This window comes from Salvia hispanica, chromosome 6 (genome assembly GCF_029641045.1).
Source record: "Salvia hispanica isolate PSC_SH4W2 chromosome 6, Shi_PSC_v1, whole genome shotgun sequence".
Lineage (NCBI taxonomy): Eukaryota > Viridiplantae > Streptophyta > Magnoliopsida > Lamiales > Lamiaceae > Salvia > Salvia hispanica.
In genome coordinates, this window is record NC_142697.1 from 26,309,520 (window position 1) to 26,335,128 (window position 25,609).

General features: G+C 31.7%; 3 protein-coding genes and 1 pseudogene across 3 annotated transcripts; 2 read left to right on the forward strand and 2 right to left on the reverse strand.

Annotated features, from left to right (window-relative positions):
• The first annotated feature begins 2,144 nt into the window (after window positions 1–2,144).
• NIP6;1 (NOD26-like intrinsic protein 6;1) lies at window positions 2,145–4,240 on the forward strand. The gene is made up of 5 exons (XM_048107250.2): window positions 2,145–2,486; window positions 2,566–2,790; window positions 2,865–3,065; window positions 3,370–3,431; window positions 3,941–4,240. Exons 1-5 carry the CDS (start codon window positions 2,265–2,267, stop codon window positions 4,134–4,136), a joined length of 906 nt encoding a protein of 301 aa, XP_047963207.1. The 5' UTR covers window positions 2,145–2,264; the 3' UTR covers window positions 4,137–4,240.
• A 2,289-nt stretch (window positions 4,241–6,529) lies between these two features.
• Window positions 6,530–6,901, forward strand: LOC125204053 (zinc finger protein 2-like). The gene has a single exon (XM_048102592.2). The coding sequence runs from the start codon at window positions 6,530–6,532 to the stop codon at window positions 6,899–6,901; it is 372 nt and encodes a 123-aa protein (XP_047958549.1).
• Window positions 6,902–9,069: 2,168 nt separating this feature from the next.
• On the reverse strand, window positions 9,070–12,125 carry LOC125204639 (Mitochondrial glycoprotein family protein). The gene is made up of 3 exons (XM_048103345.2): window positions 11,820–12,125; window positions 9,630–9,949; window positions 9,070–9,541 (listed from the first exon to the last, which is right to left on the reverse strand). The coding sequence occupies exons 1-3, from the start codon at window positions 12,021–12,023 to the stop codon at window positions 9,379–9,381; spliced, it is 687 nt and encodes a 228-aa protein (XP_047959302.1). The 5' UTR covers window positions 12,024–12,125; the 3' UTR covers window positions 9,070–9,378.
• Window positions 12,126–19,817: 7,692 nt separating this feature from the next.
• LOC148923431 (pectin acetylesterase 1-like) lies at window positions 19,818–23,693 on the reverse strand (annotated as a pseudogene).
• Between the last annotated feature and the right edge of the window lie 1,916 nt (window positions 23,694–25,609).

Below are 25,609 nucleotides of genomic sequence, written 5' to 3' on the forward strand. Positions count from 1 at the left end.
TACCAAAAAAATACCGAAAATACCAATTTTTCGGTATACCGTAGTTTTCGGTACGGTATGATACCGTACCGAAAGCTTCGATACGGTAACGATATTAGATTTCCTATACCGCGGTATACAATGGCATACCGAATCTTCAGTATACCGGTATATGCCGGTATATACCGGCATACCGAAGATTCGGTATATACCGACACTTCGGTATACCATTGATTATTAAATATATATATACCTATATATAATATTTATGTTATATTTATAGGATTATTATTATTTATAGCAGGTTAGGATCCTCCATTTTCAGTTCCATCTACAAGGAATGTATTTTGTCAAATTCACTAACAAGGTTTTAAGAAATGAAGATAATGTTCTCATGATTTTATAATTTATTTTTGGTTTGGTTGTCAAAGTTTTATAAATTTTAATATTAGAATGATTGTATGGAGTGTAATTGTTTTATACTTTTTGAAGTAGTTGAACAATAGAATTGTTTTTTACTAATATTTTAGTCATAGTATTTTCCGGAATAATAAGTATAACGGTATGCCGTACCGAAGTTCGGTATACTACAAAAGTACGGTATACCGAAATGCGGTACGGTATACCGAATATACGGTATGGTAACGGTATCAAAAATTGTCATACCGAATTTCTGGTATACCGAACTCCGGTATATTGAAAATTTCGGTACGGTATCAGTATGATGTTTTGTCATACCGTAACTTTCGGTACGGTATACGGTATGACACTCAAAGTACGGTATACCATACCGAACAACCCCTATTCTAGTGACACGGCATGCCAAAATTCACAATTAACATTCTTGCATGTCCACAATAGACTATGCAATCACCGCACTTCCAATTTGTGCGTCTTCATAACCTTCTCTCTAACGACAATCACAGATTAGGTGTAATTTTTTATAAAGAACTCCACAGAATTTCGGCGTGTCACACCGTGCCAATTTTACGACATCCACAATATAGCTCCAACAATAGTACAACGATAAAATCGACAACTAAACACAAATTACAAAATTGAATTTCTGCTGCCGAGGTCATTGTCTATGAAGGTCGTAGGGTAGATTTTGAAAATTGATACTAGTCTATGATTTTCATATGTTGAGCACATGCAAACGATGAGGTGTAAAATGATAATGTCCCAAAAATAATACTACTACTATTGAATTATCATTATTAAATAAAAATATTCTATTTTTCAAAATCAATATATAAACCATGCATTATTATAGTCTAGGAAGAAAAATATTCACCTGGTTTATTTATGCACATTATTATATTCTCATACAACTAAAAGTTTAATTTCATGGTATTAAAAACAAATTAAAGCAAAAAAAACTTATGCTCGCTGTCCCCCCTATACATATTATGATCACCTGTGTAATAATCTTCATTACAATTCCACTAAGTATTCTTCACTTATGGCTCCCAAAATCGTTTTAAATAAATAAAAAAAAAAAAAAAAAGAATCCCAGAACTGTAGATCAGATGAACTAAACAATAATTGGCAAAGTAATCAAATTCTAAAATAAAAAGGAATCCAAGTTAAAAGGGTTCAAACTTCACTACATCTTTAGCATCAAATCGACATCGGTTTGATTTTACAAAATTGGGTCCATATTCATTTGAACTGAAACCACTATTTTCTAATTAGCTAGCTATTTAGCCGCACCCCTACATTACTCCATGTGATTCCAAATGTTATGTGACTAGATTTTTGCAAAACTCCAAAATGAAGTTCAAAGAAGTCAGATCCCAATGTTTTAAACTATTGATCTATAATATATTGTCCATTAATTATTTAATGTGTGCACCTTCTCTCCCTCTCTCACTCCATGTCCTGCTTTGTGGTACTAGTGTAAGGAGGTGCAGACAATGGTTGACTCCATAATAGAGTCCAGGTACAGACTGATTCATAATACAAAATTGTGACAGCATAACCCCAATGACTTATGTCCCAATCTTTCAAATGTTGTTATCATATTCTTCATGTAAAAGGGAATCTGTCTCACCATCCTCTCTCCTTCCCTCACTCCAATATCACCCACCAAATACTCATTTCTCCAACTTTTTCTTGGATCCATTGATTGGGATTCCCCAAGTCAACTTTCTTGCACCTACTATAAAATTGGGCCAAGCCCACATTATTAAAACATAACCACATGCAATAATAACACACACACACACTTCTCCACCTTCCTTTCCTTGGTTCTCCACATTGAGTTTAATTACTTCCTCTAACATATGGAAGGTGAAGACGGGGCGTCGGCGCCCTCCACTCCCGTGACGCCTGGCACGCCAGGCGCCCCTCTCTTCGGAGGCTTCAGGAATGGGAATAGGAGACAACCTTCCCTCCTTAGGAGTAGTTGCAAATGCTTCAATGTTGAATCATGGTCATTGGAAGATGGGCCGTTGCCCCCTCTCTCATGCTCATTCCCTTCCCCTCCCATCTCCCTTGCTAGAAAGGTGTGTTCACCAAAGATGTCGCCATTTTTGTCATTTCCCCCCTAATTTCAAAATAATGAAACTATATGTAATAAAATAGGTGGGAGCAGAGTTTATAGGCACACTCATCCTAATATTTGCCGGGGCCGCGACGCCGATAGTCAACCAGAGGAGCGGAGGGGCGGAGACGCTCCTCGGGCTGGCTGCGTCGTCAGGGCTGGCAGTCATGATAGTCATACTCTCCACGGGACACATCTCCGGGGCCCATCTCAATCCGGCTGTCACGTTCGCCTTCGCGGCTCTCCGCCACTTCCCATGGAAACACGTGAGCGGATAATCTTCATATTATTATTAGTATTAATTAGTGAAAAATTAATAAACTGAGTCATTAATTTGTAGGTGCCGGTGTACATAGGTGCACAAATGAGTGCATCAATATGTGCTTCATTTATGCTAAAGGCTATTTTTGAGCCAATGATGGGAGGAGGGGTGACTCTGCCTGGTCCCACAGTGGGATATGCTCAAGCATTTGCATTGGAGTTCATCATCACCTTCAACCTCATGTTTGTTGTCACTGCAGTTGCTACTGATACAAGAGCTGTGAGAACACCATTTTTCTTGCATTTTTTGCTATGCATTTATTACTTGCCACTACTACATTTCTAGTTAGATCACCATTAATTGAAGAGACGAACGATATTAATTTCCTAGACAAAGAGCCCAGTGCTACTGGTGATGGTCACTTTCTATTCTGGCAACAATAAATGAAATTAGTATATGAAATCAAGTGGGATCTCAGATCCCATAAAACTAGGATAGTTAAATTAGTGAGTTTGGAGTATTTTATTTTGACTTAAACTCAAAGAGTTGGATTTATTTTTATTGTGATATTTAAATAAAACAGGTGGGGGAGCTTGCGGGGATTGCGGTTGGAGCTACTGTCATGCTCAATATACTCATAGCCGGGTAATACTATCAACTTTTTCTCACCAATTATTTCATTTTTTATTTTTTATTTTTAACAAATTAAGTACTTACATTTCAATACTTTTTTTACATGTGGTTTAAAACTAATAGGCTTTTCCCATGTGGTTAAGAGGCCATTTGAAATTTGAACCGAGAAGTTACATTTCACATAAATTACATTGTAAAAAAAGAAAGGAAAATAAGGAAAAAATGGGCTTAAATGCCCACTGCATTATGTCACATCCAAAGATTTGGTGGGAAATCTTAGAAGAACACTTAAGTTTGTTTGTCTAATTACAGTTGAGAATAGAAGAAACATTTTATTTATAAACAACCTTCATATTGTAAATACTCTTCCATTTCAAATAATGTGACAATCCTACTAAATATAATGGGCCAATAAGCATAGGTGTGGTTGGTCAAAGGCTCATAGACCATGATCAGTTTGGACACAATTTTGATCCAAAAGCAATAATGAATTTGACAACATAAATGTTATCGTGATGCAGGGAAAGTACGGGAGCATCGATGAATCCGGTTAGAACTCTAGGGCCGGCGATTGCTGCAAACAACTACAGAGCCATTTGGGTGTACCTAACTGCACCAATCTTGGGAGCTCTGGCTGGGGCCGGTGTTTATACGGCTGTGAAGCTGCCTGACGAAGGAGGCGACAAGCCGTTGGGAGAACATAGTTTCAGGAGATGAATTCAGACTTCACACATATGTATAAGTTTACATGTAACCAGATGCTCAATGTGGGCTCTCTCTACTTAGTCATTAATGTACATATGGATCAAATAAGATTTAAATTTTCATCCAAACACCAAACGACAAGAAAAGAAATCAATAATATTCAACTCTAATTTAATCTTGTAGGAAGTGCCTGGCCAAATAATCACACACAATCAGCTGGGCATTTTTATCGAACACATTGCATGCAAAACTATGACCCATTTTGATTCAGACCTCCTCAGCCCACATCAAATTCTAAAGAGTCGTAGTATTGTTGCCTGTCAACACGTTGATAAATATATAAATGAAAAATATTAAAATATTTAATTATATAATTTTCAATTTTCTAAAATAAAATTTAAATGTAAACTATTACTAATAAATTACCACTATTAAATAGAACAAGACAATAATAATTAACTTTTTACGTGTGTTTATGATGGGAAGAATGCAAGAAAATAGATTGATAGTTTTAATTCCTCTTTATAATTAATGAAAAATGATAGTGCAAGTATGTAAATATATCTGAACATTAATTAAAAAAATTAAGTCATTATTTTAAAAACATTTATTAAAATAAAATAATATTATGTGGCAAATCATAATATAATTTCACAGTTTTTGGTATTCATATTCACATCCTATCATATCTAATGATCTAGTATAATTAAGTGTTCTTACTCTTATTTATTCCATTAATCTACCATTAAATGTTTGATACTAAGTCATATTCCACTGACTCATTCTATTCACATATTATTCCAGTAACATCGTTTTTCATTTCTTACAAAATGTGTCGAGTCCAAATAAGATAATTAATGGCGTACGAAAGAATTAGTATATATACAACCAATCAAATTTGATCTTTTGTGCAAGAATATTTTTAATATAGGCTATTATATTATATTAATTTAATACATGATCAGATAGCTAGCTTGTAAAGTTACTATCCCATATGGCCCTTGCTAGTGAGTTTTACGGCTATTCACACTGTAGATAACAAGACAACATAATTACCATAAGTATTTCCCCAAAATGGGTAAAACTCACAAGACAAGACATGATAAAAATGACATGTCGTCACACTACAAAAGAAAATTAGTAGTGCAAATATTACAAAAAAGGAGTCTATATAGCCATAAAAGAATACTCCCTCCGTCTCCCATTATGAGTAACATTTTGACCGGACACGAGTTTTAAGAAATGTAAAGAAAAATTGATTGAAAAAGTTAGTGGGATGTGGGACCCACTTTTTATATTGGTTTTATAATAAAATGTAAGTGAAATGAGTTAGTGGAATGTGAGACCTACTTACCATTTATAGTAAAAATAAAGTGCTACCCTTAATTGGGGACGGACCAAAATGAAAATTAGTAACTCTTATTTGGGGACGGGGAGAGTATTTCCTTTGTTCATGAGATTTAACTCAAGAACTTTGGTTGGCATATATATACACACCACAGCACCCTTTTTTACCCCATGTACATCTCATATTTCAACATCGATCATTGATATACACAAAATATATTACTGTTATTATATACCTGTCACACATATATAATATATTGAAATAATTAATATTGAAAATTCCAGATTTTTTCAAAATGAAACAATGTTTTGATCCCCTGGCTACTACGTACTCCAACTAATTACTAGTAGGCGCGAATGAAAAAAAAAGTTTTAGTAAAATAAAACATACTAGTACTAACATTTTGTGAATAACTGACTGTTAATTGATTGACTCTTTATTCGTGTATAAAAACTACAATATGAAACAAAATACTTACATATTTTGAATAATTGAATAGTGTTTCATTCGTTCCACTCAAAGTGCTCTATATTTTTCTTTTCGAAATATCTAACTCAAAGTGAAATATTTTTAAAAATGAAAACACTGGATATTCTACTCTCATTACTCAACAAACTAATCAACACTGAAAAAATTAAATGTCGAAAAAGAAATGTTCCCTCTTACCAAAAAATAATGACTCATTTTATTATTTTAGAACGTCCATGACTTATTAGAGACTCATTTAGTTTCGATTTTTTATAACAAGTCTCACACTAAATCACTCCTATTTTATTTTAAAACTAATAATGTAATCCATGCATGTGTTCTAGTACTAATTTTTAGTCAAATAATTTCAAAAACACTCATCCCCATCATACCCTAGCTAGTGCCTAATTCTTTTCAATGATTAGGTCTTTGTAACTGTAAATCTTCGTTCCTTACATAGTACCACAGCATTTATATTACTACTACAAACATTGTTGAGTCCAATGGCTATCTCAAAATCCCCACATTTCAACAACTTTCAAAAAATCAACTTGAGTTAAAAACCCTCAACCACAATTTCATCAAAAATATGGAGAAACAAGAGAAGTTGAATCTGGTGTTGGATCTAAGCCTCTCAAGCAAAGATTTAGAGCCACAAAGCAATCGAGTCTTCTCATGCAACTACTGCACCAGGAAGTTCTACAGCTCGCAGGCCCTCGGCGGCCACCAGAACGCCCACAAACGCGAGCGCCGCCTCGGCCTCCACGACCGCTACTCCCCTCTCCCTCTCCATAGCGTTGTGGCCCCACCGATTAGGTTCAAATTCGGGCGGAGGCCTCTCGCTGTCGCGGCCGAGGGCGGCGGTTCAGCTTGGCCCAGCCGCCGATGGGCGGCCGCGCCGCAGCTGAAGACTGGCAATCAAGAAGAGTTGAAATTCTTGGATTTGTCTCTTAAACTTTAATTAATAGGTTTCTGTTTAATAGGGCTGGTTATTCTGTACATTGGTTATTGATTAACCAGTAATCGAACCGAAACCAGCCGGTTATCGATTATTCGATAAGTTAGTTTCCTAGTAAGGATGTTCAATTCTTTCCATTGCTGAATTTATTAGGATCATGTTTGAATTTGTTTTTTGTCTTCTCACTCACAATCTTCTTAACTACCAACATTTTGCCACTATGTTTAGAATTTAATTTGGTAAATGAGCATCAATTAATTGACATTGCAAAATGTTCCATAAATTGTTCCGAATATGTATATGATGGCATAAGAAATTGTGGATTAGGTTAGTGTAGGAATGAGAAGAAAATGATTATAGTATTTAGAGAAATAGGTTTAGGTATAAATGAAAATAAGTACAAGTTGTCAGCTAGATACTAGCTAGGATGTGAAGATCTGTTCAAATTATTTAAATTATTTAATTTAATTTAATTTATTTTCTAACATTTGTCACGTTTATCGTAACTCTGCAGTAAGTTTTCAACCGGTACATAGTACATATACAGACAATAGTAGGTGCATGTGTAATAAAATCATGTGTTATAGATCCTTGATTGATATGCATAACGTGGATGGTTAATTTGATCCCAAATAGTATAATTAATACTCCATGCTACCCGTCTAAGATGACACATCTTTTTATCGACTTGTTTTGAAAAAAATGATGATATATAGTTAAAGTGGAGAAAAAATAAAATAAGTTAGAGAATATTATAGAAGACAGTTCACGTGAAAAAAAGGAACGTGTCAACTTAGCTAGGACGGAGGGAGTAGTACTATATCATTTTGTTATTTTGAGATGTCCACAAAAAATAGTCTCATTTTTGTAAATGGAAAGCATCTCTCTTATATTTTACCTACTATTTTTCTTCTCTTGCATATTTTACCTACTTTCTCTCCATATCTCTTTTACTTTACCTACTTTGTTTCTCTTATTTTACCAAAAATTTTCATTAAAACACATGCCGTCCACAAATGAGACTATTTTTTGTGGACGGAGGGAGTATATACTAATAGATACTACTATGATTCTAAAATATTAACCCATGGGACAATTATCAAGGAATTCAAACACTATATCTGAAATTGAGCAAAAAATACCAAAATGAAAGCATATTTTGGCTAATCTGAATCACTTTTTTGTGAGTGAGAATTTTAGTGTATAAAATAAATTAAAAATACTACTAATTTTAAAGCAAAAATGAAAAATATAAATTATATGAAATCTACCTACCTTTCTGATAAAGGATAAGAAAAAAAATATTTTTTAGAATGAATCTAGGTACTCCATTATTTAAATATGAATCATAAATGCAAACAACAATCAATAGTAGTAGGAGTACTATTTTTTACAACAGCCAAAATTTTAAGAAAAATGGTCCAATTCTCATACAGATCAAACTTTATGTCTGCTGTTATTCACCATGTGTTGAACATTGATTTGATTTAGGGTTAGTATTAAAGGTGGAGAGATATGATTAGAGTACAAAACATCACTAATATACTCCTAGAAATCGTGTGCGTAGTTTGGGACAAGCTGAAATAGAAAGTGCGAGTAGCATGAGACATATGGAATATGAAATTTAAATGAGCTAAGTGCCATGTAAGAAGAGTGGGGGCCTACTACTCAATGGCCGATGTAGGTGGAATCGAATGGTCAACCTACCTACAGTTGCATTTCTTGGATCTGCCGGTCACACTAATAGGAGTAATATATTGTCACAATCGCTTTAAAGATATATACTTACTCCTTGTAGATCATTTTCTGATATAATTGACCCGAAAAATGTGGTACATGTTATTAATAACATGATTTAAGGGTGCCAAATTATTTAGTCATGGAGTAAATGGATATTGAATAGATAAACCTACCTGAATGAAGACATTAAAAAAATGTTGTACAACCACCATAATAATGATGCATCAATGTTACTACAATTAAGAACATAATCATAAATATAAAACATGATACATTGAAGCAAAAGTATCAATCTGTATTAGTCTTTCGACTAATATAACAGCAATCACACTTTAGAACAATTAATCCAGATAAACACTGCAGCAGTTGAATTTAAACAACAAAAAACCTAGTTTTCAGAACCTCCTCGTTTCTCCATTTTTAGGGGTAAATGAAAAACCATAATTGATCATCTTTAAAAAAAACTGTTTCTTGCTTAGCTAATTAGCTTCATCTAACATTAAAAGATGCCAATAATGAGTGATCAAATAATCTAAACTGGGGCCAAAAGATGTTAGGAAGTTATCTAACATTGATCAACGGAAAGCGAAGAGCTAGTATCCTAAACAATACTGTGCTAAACTCTCTCCATCAACTGTCAGTTTTACAACTTATTAGTACAATCACAAGGCATCAGGGCATCGATATAAGACCGAGATTTTGTCGATACTGAAAAGAAACGACTCCTTTTTTTTTTTTATCTATTTCTTCTGAATATAAGTTTTCATGCTTTCCATCCAGCGTAAGTACTCATTTTTATCTTTGTACCTCATATAGGCATGCAAGAACTCAGCCAGCTTGTCGTCTATACCCCTTTCCTCCAAGAAATCGTAGAGTGAATCCTGAAGCTCGTCGTCCAATTCCCTGCAAATCGAAACTAAAAGATCAAGAAACATTCTCACCAGTTTTTTAAGGAACGTGATCAGTGGGTGAGGAGGAATGCACAACGTACTTGAATTTGGGGCCCATGTAAGGCTGATTTTTTATTCTATCGTGTCCACGGGTGAATACATTGCGTATCTCTATACCATCTGGCCATCCAGAGCAAACAAACTCCAATATGTCGCCATCTTTCCCCTTCACGATATCAACTATCAAAGTAACATGAAGCTTCATGTCCTCCTTATCATCGTGCATTTTCATGGGAACAGATCCATCAAACATAGTCACCTCTATTTTGATCTCCTCATCCTCTCCGAATTTTCTGCTTAATCGAATCCACTGCTCCCCTGATCGTTCGTCAACCTTGAATGAATTGAATTCCGGTATAGGCTGTATGCATGAAGATTGTCAGGTTAATCATTGCTTTAGTATCTTTCTTTTTTATTTGGTTATTCCTCTCATCCACATTCAAGAAAACAAATTACTGTTCAACAAGACGAGACAAGAAGCTTCTTCATAAATCAAAATAAAATATATAATCGTCTTAATTACTATGATGGAAATGAGACTTTTTTTTATTATTATTGACATTCAAGGTAATAATGCCACAAAGAAGCATTTCACCTGCAAATGTTAGATAATTCGTACTATAATAATTGACATAAACAATGGAAATAAAATGCTGATCAGTTTACTCAAAATGCAATATTTTCCTAAGTGGTATAAGAACTAAAAGTAGTCAATACAATAGGGACACAAATAGGAAGCCTAATGGCATAAAGTATGGGTGTCTGGCTAGCAAAATAATTTTCCTACCTTATTACATTTATGCAAAAATGGCAACAATTTACAGCTTTATGGTTGTCAGCTTAGGCTGAGTGACAAGATTTTCATCATGTTTGAGATCATTCATGGCTTTTGTGGTTTGTTCAACTCTTTCAAAATTATTAAAACTAGCTCTATCAGTATCAACCGACACTGACTTATGGGTAAACAAATATCGTAGGCAAGTATTGGTGCCGCCATAAAGGCTAACATAAGTGGTGACAAACAAATAATAGTCAGCCATGGACAACTCAGCTGATTTCAAGGACCGAAAAAAGAAAGAAAGAAAGAAAGCAAGAAAGAAATGAAACATTCTAGGATCCATGGCTCTGATGACATCGGAAGGCTTGCAAGGGTGATGCATTTTATGCTATATAAGCCATATGAACATTCTAAAGTATCAATATCCTTTACTACTACTATGACAGAGTAGAGCTTCTCCTGGTCGGTTCATTGGATGACACAGCTAACAAAGAAATGCAACTACGGAAGTCCTAGTAAAGCATCAAATGATAGTGGAGTAGTGAGGACACCCAAATGAGAGGATTAACAGGGCATGATCTTTCAAACTTCAAAGGTCAATTTTCTATATTTTCTAGTCTTGTGGACAACACTAGTTTTCTGGTAGATCATGACGATAAAGATACAAAAGGAACCAAACCCGGGACAGTCAAATCAATCCAGAAGGCGCCTCCCGCCACGTCACAAGGGTGACAAGTAGTTATTTATATCTCTGTGATATTAGCTTAGGTTGTTGGAAATGATTTGTATCTTAGTGGAGAGTGTACTTTGCAGCTCTTATCCAGCTCCTTCAAAATAACAATACAATCTTTCTTCTACTCTCTCTAGTCTCCTAACCCTACCAGTGTTGGCATGAGCACACAATACCACTGCTTAACAAAGTTAAACACCAGTTGTAACAGAACATAAAAGTACAGACTTGTAAGAAGATGACAATCAATCAAGAAAATGCTCCTCAACTTGAAAATGAAGATACATTTTCACTTTTAGTTTAATTAACAGACGAACCGTAAAGCAGGAAGGCATTTCTACACACTCCAACTCTCAAGGTGCAATTCACCAAATACAGTGGAGTTAACACATAGAATCATGTAATGCGTCTTTTGTTTATGGCTAAACACAACCATCCATGTATGGGCAAACGCTATTACAAACAGATGGAATTGTATTCCGCTTCACGAATTCAGAGCCAAAAGGGGCATAAACCGAAATGAGGCAGCCATTAACAGATCAAAAACAACTGCAACTCATCCCTGAATCCAAGGCAGGTTTATACCAGAAAAATTAACAAGATTGCAAATTTACAGCTTAAAAAATGTAACACTCCAATCCTCTCGAATAGCAGTAATCATTTCATATGTGTAAAAAGTACTCGCCAATGAACATGAAACAGAGTAGAATTTCGCCATACTACCTCAGAGGGCGGGGAGTGATCAAGCTCGTATTGGATTTCGTTCCGAATGAGGCGAACTATGTTGCCCTCGAACGCCGATTTTCGCATATCGGTGGCGTAATTTCTGGTTGAAGATGTGAGAAATTGGTTGAGGGGATTTGGGAATTGGTGAAAGACAAGAGTTCTCACGGCCCCTCGCAATCCACGAACAATGCGATGAGCCATTTTCGCATAGATTGATGCAGAAGATGCGATCTGCAAATTCCTCTAGGGTTTATGGAGGGTTTTGGGTTTCATCTCTTATTTTTCTCCCATTCTAAGTATTTTCTAATTCAATTTTTTTTTTATCAAAATTTATATATAAAAAAAACCTTTACTTTCCATCCCCAAAATACGACTCAAGTCTCTCCACACTTATTTTTGTCACATCTAGACTATATATATATAAAAGGGGAGTTTTGGGAGTTTTTATATAACTATTTCATGAGAAGGATGTTAACGAAATAAACAAAAGTTATTAAATTGGTTAATTGATTACAATCATGATCATATAAATAATTGGACGGTTACATATGGTGATGGGAATTTATGATGAGGATTAATGAAATCATGTTATGATGTTTGTTGCGGCTCTAATGTAGAAGATGAAAAGTTTTTTAAGTTTTAAACATAGGGAAGTTTCGAGGTTTTTAATTTAGTAAGTGAAAGGTTTTGTAACGTCCCCTTCTCTCCATGCATCACACGTCAAAGTTTTAATTCTATCATGACAAATGAAAGGTTTTGTAACACCCCATTTATCTCCTTGCATATATATAATAGTACCACTCACTCTCTTCCTCTCACATCCATAATTCCCTCTCTTTTCTCTCTCTAAAATTCATTATTATAATGGTGGTGCTATCTCACGATCGGCAATCTCACCCACATGAAGACATGCAAGGCGGGCAGCAGCCATCCCCGTCGTGGACCTATCTTAATCTGGCGCCAAAACCCTCATGGTAGACGCTGCAAAGAGCTTGGTTTCATCAAAGTGGTCTATCATAGAATCTCCATGGCTTTCCTCAAATTTGGAAGTTGGAGCCATGAAAAATTTTCAACTTCTCCACCAACCCCGACCTCGCCTCCCGCAAAACTAACTCCACACCGTGCCGGGAATCTCCCAAACACTAATAACAAATGGTATTTAACATGGATTGACTTATATCTTATATTGTAACTTATGCATATTGATAACTCGCCTTTTAAAAATCTTGACGACAAATACCTCCATCAACAAATGTCAGGTTTTTTGAAATAAAAATAACAAATAGTTTTGAACTGGGACGGAGGGAGAATTTTATTGATATTTGGCTCATTTGTTAGTCATGATGAGTATATTTTAAAGTTAAGGGTTTAAGATTTAGGTTTCAAGGTTTGGGTTTTTAGTGTTTAGTGTCACTATATTGCAATGAAATGAATGTTTCGAAGATGAATGAGGGAAGTTAAAAACTATAATGAAACAAAACAAAATCTCTATAAATACCTCTCATGTGTTGAAATTTTAGGAGAAACGATTCATGTACAATTTGCATGTCCAGGTTCAGTCTTTTTTGACATTTATATTATTACTATTAGTTTGGTTGATTGTAGATTAGAGTTATTCTTTTAGTTATAAGGAACGGAGGGAATATGTTTTAGTTGTATAAAATTCATAGTCATTTTTAATATAATAATATTATTTCTAATTTCATTTAATTAATTTATAATCTAACATTAATTTCTTAAAATATTATAAGTTAGTGCATTGCACACGGTGATACTAGTTTCTATAACATTTAAGTCCTTCTCGGTTCTCCACTTGAATTGAGGAATAATATTGCATTGACTATCAGACAAAATATAATTTTAATCATGGTCTTCGATTTGGAAACCATACTTTTTCTATAGTCGTTTGATGAGATAGATACAAACTATTTAAAGTTTACATGAGAATATTGCATTCAATATTATAATTGAATTGAAACTTATGCATGCATTAATTATGATTTCTTACTAGAACAAGCCATCTAAGAAATAAACGTTTTTTTCGTAATTCACCTCTAAAATCTTAATTTTTTTCAAATTTGGATTTTCGCATATCAGCTTTAAAATCGTCTATGCATGCATTATGAAATTATTGATTTATTCTGATTTTACCGCCAATCAAGATTTCAGCACTAAAATAGAGGGATGACTCATTTACGTAGCACCATGAAATGTCATTTTAAACGATGTCATGTTTTAGCAACGAAACAACACTATATTTTACTACTAATATTTTACTAAATTAAATAATTTTATTTGTTGAATTATGATTTATATGCATAGAATTCCTCTTTATTTAAAGATGAAGTTATTATCTTGTAATTATATTATTCGTTAGTAATGATTCGTATAAAATTCATCGCATTAGCCACATGTTTATGTTATATTACATTTAATGCTTACCCGAGTCGTATTCTATTTTGGGTTGTCTCAAGTTACTTGAGTCATTTCCTTTTTTGGCTAAAAATAAAATATTAAATCACACATACTTTATTCTTTCTTTTATTTTACTTTCTTCATCTTTCTTACTTTATTCTCTCATTTACTTTATTTAAGTCACTAAACACAACTTTCTTGAATCTCGTGCAAAAAAGAAACGCCTCAAATAACGTGGAATGGAGATATTTCTTTGATGAGTGATGCTAAATGGCCACATTATGGCCAGCTATAATTTATCTTTTAGCTGAAAATTAAATGAGTTCACTTAATAATTAAGTCGCCTTAAAAATATCAAAATCTTAACTCTTAAGACAACTCTACCCTCTACCTTAGTTTATAAAGTAAGTACTTTATATTCATCCATCCGACATTATTTTTATTATTTTTAGAAGATATTTACGTTTTATTAGAGTACTTTCTATCCTTTTGCTTTTTATTCAGATTTTTATACAAAATAATATTACTCGTCATCTACTATAATCTTAAGAAATATTTTTACCATTACTATTATTATTTTTATTTTTATAAATTAAGTATGACGGAAAAGTTATCATAAATTCATAATTTAGTTATAACTTAATATTAAGTTTCAATACTACGTTGTCATAATATTTCATAATCTAAACATCGTATATCATAGTACAGTATAATATATTTATTATTAGATTATAACACACCTTAGTGTTTTTTTAAGTTAATTTGTGATCAATTGGAAGTTTATATTATACACCTTAGTGTTTTTTAAAGTTAATCTGTGATCAATTGGAAGTTGGAACTATGTAATGGTTATGTATATTGATAAAATGTTATGAAATTTTCTTATTTATACTCCCCCCGTTCCCTGGAACTTTTTGAAACGGTACGAGTTTTAATGTAAAATTGGTAAAATAAGAGAAAGATGGAATTAAACAAAAGTGTATTAGTGAAAAATGGTACTCACTTTATTAGAGAGAAACAAATTTCGACAAATAAAAAGTTTCTATTGTAAGAGGACGATCAAAGGAAAAGAGTTTTTATTTTTAGGCAACGAGGGAATATATAGGGGAGTATTATATATGAACACAAATATATGTAACGAAATGCTATGCTATTAATTGATACAAATCTAATAAACTTCAATATCAGTTAGTACAATCCTAAAGAAGTGATATCTAAAATCAGTTTCTAATATATTCAATCAATTGGTCAAGTTGATTAAATACTGATTACTGAATATAATTCATTTTCAATTTATCAATCAAATTTGAATGTAAACTTAATTGAGAATTGTAACTATTCTTCTGAATCTCAATCAAATTTTCTAATTAGTTATAATAAAAATTTTGTATTGAATTCCAGTATTTTAATCAACTGTAAAATCAATGGATAACTCTAATTATTGAATTAAATCTATAATCAATTAAAATTTCTAATTAATTAATATAAGATAAATCGGCATGTTATGACTTCTTAAATTATTAGTATAAAAGCTGGTGTGCTAATAAATTCAATCACTATAAGATTATAATTGAAAATTGAAAAATTATTAAATATACAATATATGTTGTACATAAAAACAAGTTGAATATTACTATTAAGTAAACATATTATAGTGTACATAAAAATAAAAATAACTGACTCGAAAATCACTATATCAAAATCGACGAGATTGAGACGGTGTGGGAGAATTTTTCAGGCATAAACCTCGGTATATTCTTTTTTCTTTAAATTTTACTTAATTTTGTTTTCAATTTTTATAAATATATGAATTAAATTCAAACTTAAAAATAATACTCTCATCTTTAAAACAAATAATAAAGGGTAATAGTGTAAACAAACTTGATCGTTAAATAACACAATTAAGTAGTTGTTGCTTTTATACTATATATTGACCTAAATATCCTTTTATGGCTGGCCATACGTAGTTTATCTTAATAACTCACCATATTTAATGCAGATATAGGTTTCAGGCTTTAGCCTTTGTCTTTGGCTCTTTGCACTATAAAAGCTATTAATGGAGCATTATTTAAACAATGAAAAAAAGCTTTTAATGAATCTATCCAATCTAACTACACCAAAACGAAACATAAAAAAAGTCGGCATTGTTTAGAAATTTAAACAATGGAGCTTTATATTAGACAACATAGTATATAATACTTAGAATGAGATTAAATATCTCTAACTTTAAAGATTTGTAAACAATATGCCTGAAAAATAACATTCGATTACTTGAGAGAAACGTGCGTATGTGGCAGTGTATAGAAAAGCAAGTTTGGCAATACTATTAGGAATACAAAAAAGAAAAGAATAGAAAATTACACTCAATATAGTATGTGGCGGTGGTGTAAGAGACTATACTTGTTCAATGACCTTTGAATAAAGGAAATCTGTAAATACTAATAATAACTGAAGTATATCCTTTTTAGTAAAATTATGTTTTATGATTTCTAATCATTCAACTATTTCCTTTTGAGCATCTATAAATTATGTACATGATTAACAAGAAAAGTCAAATTGATTAAGTAAGGTAATAGCATATTTGATTTACAAAAATATGCAACAATAGCTTATAAAAGATAGAAATATAATGAAGTAGAAGAAAAGAACGAAAAAAGTAAATATATAAAAAGTCACCATAGTTTAATTTTTCTAAATCATTCACAATATGTAATCTAAATAAAATTTGAGATTTAGATCTACAACTACTTTGGTTAGCATAAAAGCCTTTTATTTTCGAAAATACAATAGTAATATAATCATGAGTTTTAATCAATAGTTCATATGGTAGATATGAAACTGAAAACATATTTTTTATAGATCTAAAAAATTTGTAGACGCATGAGCAGTTTTACATATTTGAGTTTTTCCCATTTTTGCATTAATATTAGAAAATTTTGTATCATTCGTCATATGGAGATGGAGATTCAAGAAATCCTTTTGTGAAAAATTCTATTATGTGTAGAGGTTAAAGGCCTCACCGAAATCTTACCGAAATAAGCAATACTTTTGCATTTACGAGCAATTTTTGTGTTAAATGGAAATGCTCATATTTTTATAGGGCGGGCGGAAAAAGTGTACATATTTTTTGGGATGGAGGGAGTATGTGTTTTATACTATTAAAGATTGTAATGAATCTTTTTAAATTTGATATAATTCTTTCGTCCACTAAAAATAGAAATTCTTTCATTTTTTGTTCGTCACCTAAATATAAAAACTTTCCTTTTAAGGAAAATTCTTTCTCTCCAATGAGTCGGGTCTCATTTTCCACTAACATACTTTTCTTTCCATCTATTTCTTATTTTATCAATTTTGCTTCTTTCCATCTATTTCTTATTTTATCAATTTTGCATTAAAACATGTGACGTTTCAATAGTTTCTATTTTAAAAAAAGATGGAGGGAGTACGATAAATGTAATTGACATATAAAAATTATGACAAAATAAGTTTGATAGTATTAATTTATTATGTGACATGTGGAAGGTATGACAACATAAGCTTAATATAATATCAATAATTTGATTCAAAAAAGAAAAAAAGCCTAATACAAGTTTTAGTCTATAGTTATAAAAATAAATATATTAAGGTGGACAGATGATATTACGGTGTGTGCGACTAATAATTAAAAATAAATATAATATATTTAGAAGGAAATACCTTATATAATTATGATATATTAAATATTTATCTAAGTATATTATGATTTGACGAAATACCTTATTTAAAATCATTGATTTTAGTTATAAGATTTTGATTAATCTGACAAAAATATTAAAACACGAAATATTATTATTTTTCTCAAATTTCTCATTCACTTACAAAATGTTGCCATTTAGTGATGTTCAAAATGATACATTTCACTACATTAAGCTTTTAATTTTTTTCTTTTTGTTAAAACACTATCATTTTAAATATCATAAAAGGACTACATTTATATGCAAACGTGATATAAAAAAAAAAGAGAAATTAGAACTTTAATTTCGGTATGACTGAACAATATTTTACTATAAACTTAATGGGGAGTGATCAATTGCTAACTCATCTCTTAGTTGCTAACTACAACTAATTTAAGGTCATAAGATTTTAGAAATCTTGTGGTCTACAATTTGCCATGTATAATTTCGTTTTTCATTTTTTAATATTAAAAAGATAATAGCAACTATCAAATTTAGGGTTTAGAAATACAATGTCAATACAGTGTATGAAATACATCAACACGAACACATAATAATGTCAACACAATTTCATATTGACATTTTACAAGCATAATATTGACATATTATGTAAGGTGTATTGACATAAATCTGTTCGTCAAAAATACGAAAATTCAAAAAAAAAATCAATATTTTTTCAAATTTTGACGTCGGAATATATGCATGTAGTATATCGTTGGAATCCTTATAAAATTATCTTTAATTTGATATATGTTATATGAATTTAAAGTTTTGAGATTTCTTTTAAAAGTTAGTTATAACTAACTTGACATTAATATCCCTATTGATTTTTATTGGAATTAATCCTATAGTCTTATTGACGTTTTTTGTTGATCGTATTGACATTTCGTGGTTGATGATCTAGGCCTTTAATTTGAATATCTAATGGCTATTATGGAGTTGTAGTTAGCAATTAAGCATTGAGTTAGCAATATAACACTTCCCTAAACTTCATAATATGGAGTATTTATTATGTACAAATATACTATATAAAATTTTGCATTTGAAATTTATTATGTAGTGTAGTACTCCATTTGTCACATTCAAGATGTCCCATTTTCCTTTTTAGTTTATCCCGCTCATGATGTCCACAAAAGTTGACACTAACAGATTGGTAAACCCTTTTTTAATTACACGACAAGACACACCGCACGTCATATATTTATGATTGCAATGTATTTTGACCGATAAAACTGTTTTTGCATATCTTTAATATCATTGTATCTGTTGTTGTGTTTCTACGTTTTTGTATATTGTACACTCTTTGATTTTACTCACACATATTTTCTTTGTTCTGTATATCTTATTCTAATTAATTTATACTCTTTGATCATTAGCCATATATGTTTTCTTTGTCATTAATTTTATTGTTTTTACTCCTCTAAGATCATAAATTAAAATTATATAAAATCATTTGTTGAATTTAAAATGTTTCATTCATTATGGAGTAGTAAATTATTCATTTAGTATGCGCCAAGATAACTACATTTATGTTTTTATAAATATTCATGTTGCTTTGAATTCTTATTTTCTACTATAATTTTTTTATATTTTGTACTATTCATTATTTGAATCTTCTATGTACCGTGCACAACACGGGTATTAATACTAGTCATACATTAAAACTCGTGTCATTTGCAACTTTGTCTATTATTTTGGACGGAGTGAGTATAATTTATAGTAGAGAACAACCATCTCCGGTGGAAGTTGACAATCATAATTAAGTACTCACTCTATCCCAATAAAATTGAACCATTTTCGTTTTTGTACATTCATAAAATTTAACCATTTTCGTTTTTGTACATTCATGAAAGCATGATTAATGACATCAAAAGGACGGGATGACATCCATCTCAACCATCCCCCGGAATTCAAGTTGGTCCAAACTCGCAAGAATCTCAAGCATCTCACTCACAAGCATTTGATTCTTCAACTTTACCATGACCACTTCCACGAGACCTCCTGTTATAGCTCTAGCCTGGTTCGCACTCAGTCTACCCAACATGTTAATCGCAAGACGCAGCCTCTCTCATTCCAAATTCATCCTTATCGTCCTCCAATATATTGATGAGGGGAGCCAAGTTGTCAGCTTCAAAGAGTGCAACCACCAGTTGTGCCACAACATGATTGAATCTTCTTATATGTGAGCAAGTTTGGCTATACAACTAGGAATATAAAAATAAAAAAAGAAAAAATAAAACTCAATCTATTATGAGGCAGTGATACAAGAGAGTGCTTGTTCAACGCTCTCGGAACAAAGGAATGAACGGAACAATCTTGCAGTGACTCATGTTGAGTGTCTAGTTCTCGAATGGAACTTCGATCATAGTACCAATCTACAATGGCTTCCCTGATTGTCTGCAAATTGCATATACAAAGAAAGTAGTTTTAAATTAATAGCTAGAAATTAAATGTATTAATTATATAAAAAAAATGTGCATATTCAAACATTTCATAACGTAGAACAGAAAATACTCTAACATAATAACTCAATATTTAACATTCCAAATAAAACATAAACAGAAACATTCCTCAAGTTAAAGTAGCTTATTCTAAATAGAAGAAAACTCACATTATTTGCAACAGATATGCTTGTCTGAAAATATGGGAAGTGGCCATGAAGATAGCAAGAGTGAATGAACATTCCTCTGGTTGGAGAGTTCTTCAATCCAAACAGTATCTTTATGAATGTCTTTCGAAATTCTGAAATAACACAATGAAAATGAAAACATTTTTTTCATTAGTTATTTAACTTAGAATTGAGTTCTAGTATTTCGGTAGAGTTGCAGGTCATTGAAAACAATTATAGTACCTATCATGAGTTATAGTATTTCGGTAGAGTTGCAGGTCATTAAGTTCAACTTATAAGCGCAACTGTTGTAGCTCTACTGCGTATTGAACCGGCATAAAATCAAATTAATTTGACGCTTAAGTTGAAAAGTTTGCAAACCAATATTTAGTATAGGGCTGACAATTTTTGATCCGACACGATAATCCGATACGAATCCGCACGAAATTAACCCGACACGAACACGCACGTTTAGGATTTAGGTCCTTATAGAGTCGAGCCAATAAGAACCCGAAAATTTTGGGTTGGGTTGGGTTGGGTTATCCGTTAAGAAAAAAACTAATTATTTTTATTAATTAAAATAATATAATAAATTTTCATTTTAATTATTTTTATTAATTAAAAAATTCTTATAATTTTAATTTTATTACTAAAAATATGATTTATACTATTATTAATTATTTTTTATGATAAAAAGTATTATTGCATACTTAAATTTTATTAATTAGTTAGACTTAATTTTAATATACTTTAATTTTATTATTTGGATTTAAATATTATTTAAATTAATTATTTTAATTTTGTAATATCTTATTTTATCGTGTAATATCAAATTTTAATTATATAATATCATATGTCGGTCATTATCATATAGCGTTTATTTTGTGCAGTAACTTACTATCATTAATAGATGACCGATATTTTTTTAGATGACACGAAATCCGCACGAATCCGACACAACCGATATTTTTTTGGATGACATGAAATCCACACGAATCCGACACGACCGATATTTTTTTGGATGACATTAAATCCGCACGAATCCGACACGACCGATATTTTTTTGGATGACATGAAATCCGCACGAATCTGACACGAATCTGTTTGGGTGGGTCGATATTGGGTTGACCCGATAGCGACTCAATCCGCACGATTTACCAGCCCTAATTTAGTATGCCTGAAAACTATCAAAAGCTGATTCTAGTATGAAGAACGGTGTCTGAATATCTTTAACAAAATATTCAGAAAACAAACACTGATATACAAATAGATAGTTAGATGTAAAGATTTAAGAATGAGATTTTATCGTAATAAGATTTTATCATAATATATGCATGTATATACAATCCCTCGCCAATTTCGGATCCATCTTAGAAGTGCATGTGGTAGGCAAAGCATTGGCCAACTCCTTCATCCACATAAAAAAAATTATTGCATTTATGATATGCCAACATTAAACATTGCAAAAATCCATGTTAACATTCAAAGTAGTAAAGTTTTATCCACCGACAAAACTAGAAGACATTACATCTGAATTTAACAGAAAATATAATTATGAGGATACATATGGAGTTTTCTTGACAAGTACTTATATAAAATAGAAAAGTATGGAAGAATACATGTGTTTTTACCACACCACCGTAAAAATATTGTCTTGTTATGTGCATATGTAGATTCTTACTGTCAATTAAACATTAAGATTTAAGATAAATCACATTTTTGTTTAAAGTATAATTATTTTTGGAAATAGTTTTGAATCTTAACCCCGTCAAGGAAAAAACCGGAGTTGGAAATGCATTTAATTCGGCTAGTATTGGGAAAGAGATTTCGGAACTTATCGCAATGGAGCATGGTAGATAGTCCACCTGCAGAACTCCCAGCGAGAGTTGATTGATGAAGTTAGCACGATGTCAGATACGTATATTGTGACAATGCGCATCTATTTAACTGAAGTAAATTAAGAAAAACATACTTCCTTGGCATTTCTCATTCCTTTACCAAGCATTTCCTGCATCATAACATTAAAAATCCTTGCACCTCGAAACGAGAGGTTCTACTTCTGAATTATTAATATTATTGGATAGGATGAGTTGATAAGATTGTTATCTATAACCATAAAGATGAAGAAAAATAAGATAAAAAATTACCAAAGACTTACTGAGTGCAATATATCTGACATGAATGATGATCCGTCACAATAACGAATGTAAACCTTGTGCCAAGTGCAGAAATCTACCAAATTTAAAAATCAAATTATCATCCATAATTGAGACACATATATACACACAGGGTTGTGATCAACTGAGAACTTTTAGCCTGATTGAGAATAGAGATCCATTTTCAGCCACTCATTTTATTAAATAATGGTCCAGAATTTGGCACATGAAAAATATTTTTAGATTAATTAATTATGAAAGGACAGAATGGTAATTTCATGTTATATTTTATTCAATAAATACTTTTTAAAATTTTAATTTTTTAAATTTTTTTTGTCAACTACACACGTATAATGTCAACTATGTGTATGTACAATTCATGTCAACTACATACATATAATGTCAACTATGTGTACAATCCCTGTCAACTACATATACAATTCATGTCAACTACACATATAATGTCAACTACATATACAATTCATGTCAACTATACACATATAATGTTAACTATGTGTACAATCCATGTCAATTACATGTCAATAATATAGGTCGTTGACGTGAAAATATTTGTTGTTGACATTAATTATTTGTAAAATGTTGTTGTTAACATAATAGTTGACATAAATAATGTTTGATGTTGACATCGTAGTTGACATAATGTCTCTGTAGTTGACATTGCGCGAAAACGACAATTATGTCCCATAATTGACATAATGTCTCTATAGTTGACATCGCGCGAAATTTGTGGATGAGTGACTGAAAATGGATCTCAATTCTCAATTAAGCTAAAAAATCTCAACTTAACGGGATCTTATACACACATATATATACTTGGATAAGATGTGCAATTAAAATCCATCATGTCTGAAAATTTGGTATGTGGCTCCATGAATTTACTACTTCCAAAAGGTGTTTGTGTTCTAAGGTGACATTTAGATAGTGCGTAACACCATCCACCAGTCTGAAATATAAACATAATTAATCTCGCACAAGTAACAAATTAGTCAGTACGATTTGATTCCGTACAGTAGTTACCTTGAGGCTGAGAGGTAGAGGCAATTGACGATTTCAACAAATGGCAATTTGTTAGGTCATCACTCATCATTATGTAAAATGTAACCAATTGCTTTTATTTTTTTCACTCATCATTATGTAAAATGTAACCAATTGCTTTTATTTTTTTCACTCATTTACCATTGGTAAAACAACTCCACTTCTGCATGGCAGTAATAAATTGTCTCTTCATAGATCGCATTTATATTAATTTACGGCTTAATTGTTTAAATTGTCTCATAATTATAAAATACTTTTATACTTTTTATTCATTTCAAACCACTACGAAAAAAATCTAGATAGTGACGGTAGCTGCTAGCTCAACAACTAGTGACAGAAAAAGCGTCAATCACTAATAGTGACATATTATTCCATCACTAAAGCAAAGCAGTTATCTATGTTTTCTGTCATTTGGTGGGATTAATAGCTTTAGTGACAGAAAAATCCTTCACCAGTATTTTTTAGTAACATGTTTTTTCGTGACATAGTAAGTTTGGCAGGTCCGTCATTAAAAAACTTGTAACTAAAAAATATTAGTGACAAATTTTTCCGTCACTAAATCTATTAATCCCACCTAACAACAGAAAACCTAGATGAATGCTTCACTTTAGTGACGGATAATCTGTCACTATTAGTGACTGACGCTTTTTCGTCACTAGTTGTTGAGCTAGCTGACATCGTCACTTATTTCCGTCACTATCTAGCATTTTTTTTAGTGAACATATCAATAAAAATTATCAAAAACAAGCATACTGGCATTGAGTTTATTCTCAAATTTTATAAATTTAGGAGTATCAGTTTCTTCTATATTTAAGTTTGTTGTCAATAGCCATTTTTATTTAAATTGTTAAATTCAATTATGAATTTATGATCATCATCGTTTGTGCTATATTTTTTTACTCAGATTGTTAAATTTGAATGATTAAAGCCTGTGAGCTTAGTATTGAGGCTCCTCTTACACTGTAATTAGAGATCGATCCCTTCCGAACTCCCACCCATTCCTTTCTTTCCACAACAAACATATCACTCCCCTTTCCCAATTCGTCCATTACTAATGTTTTAATTTGAAATTATTACTATAAATTTTAATATTATGCTCTGTCATTTTTATGTAACATCCTCAAATAAAACACCCTTGCTATTTTTGAATTGTTTTAATTTTTAATATAATTTTATTGGGAGTGATATAATGAAAATCATATATCTAATACAAACTCAAAACTTTAATCCTGGCAACTAATTATTATAGATCAACGCTTATTATGTTTCAAGATTAAAATTTCAATAACTTTTGTAAAACTGTCAAGGTATATTAGACGCTTTCATAATACTATGAATCATTTAATTATAGAATAATTGCGTAATCCCGATTTCGGCGTTCTCTCTTCTTCCACTATTCATTTAATTAAATCATTTCAATTACTCTCCCACCCTCCCTTCCAACTTTTTGCCTTTAAAAATCAACACAATTTCAACGCAAAAATTCACCAACAGCTGAACGAAAGAATCGATGAAATTTCAGTGCAAAAAATCAACACATATTTCAGAATTCAACAAAAAAGCAACATGATTGATTCAAAACAAATTCTACAAAAAATCTTCATAAAATTAACAAAGATTTTAGAATCAACATAGAAACTTGTGGACCAAACCGAGAGTGCCTCTCCAATGCAAAGTGAAAAGAGCAAAGCACAAGCTGAAAGAAGTGAAGCAGCATCCGAAACTTGTCAGCTCACCATCCAAAGACAAGCTGGAAAGATGTCTTGCTGTCAAACGGTTAAAGAAAACTTTCAGTTACTTTGTAACTGCTGAAGCAAGCTTTCAATTACGTTGTTTTAT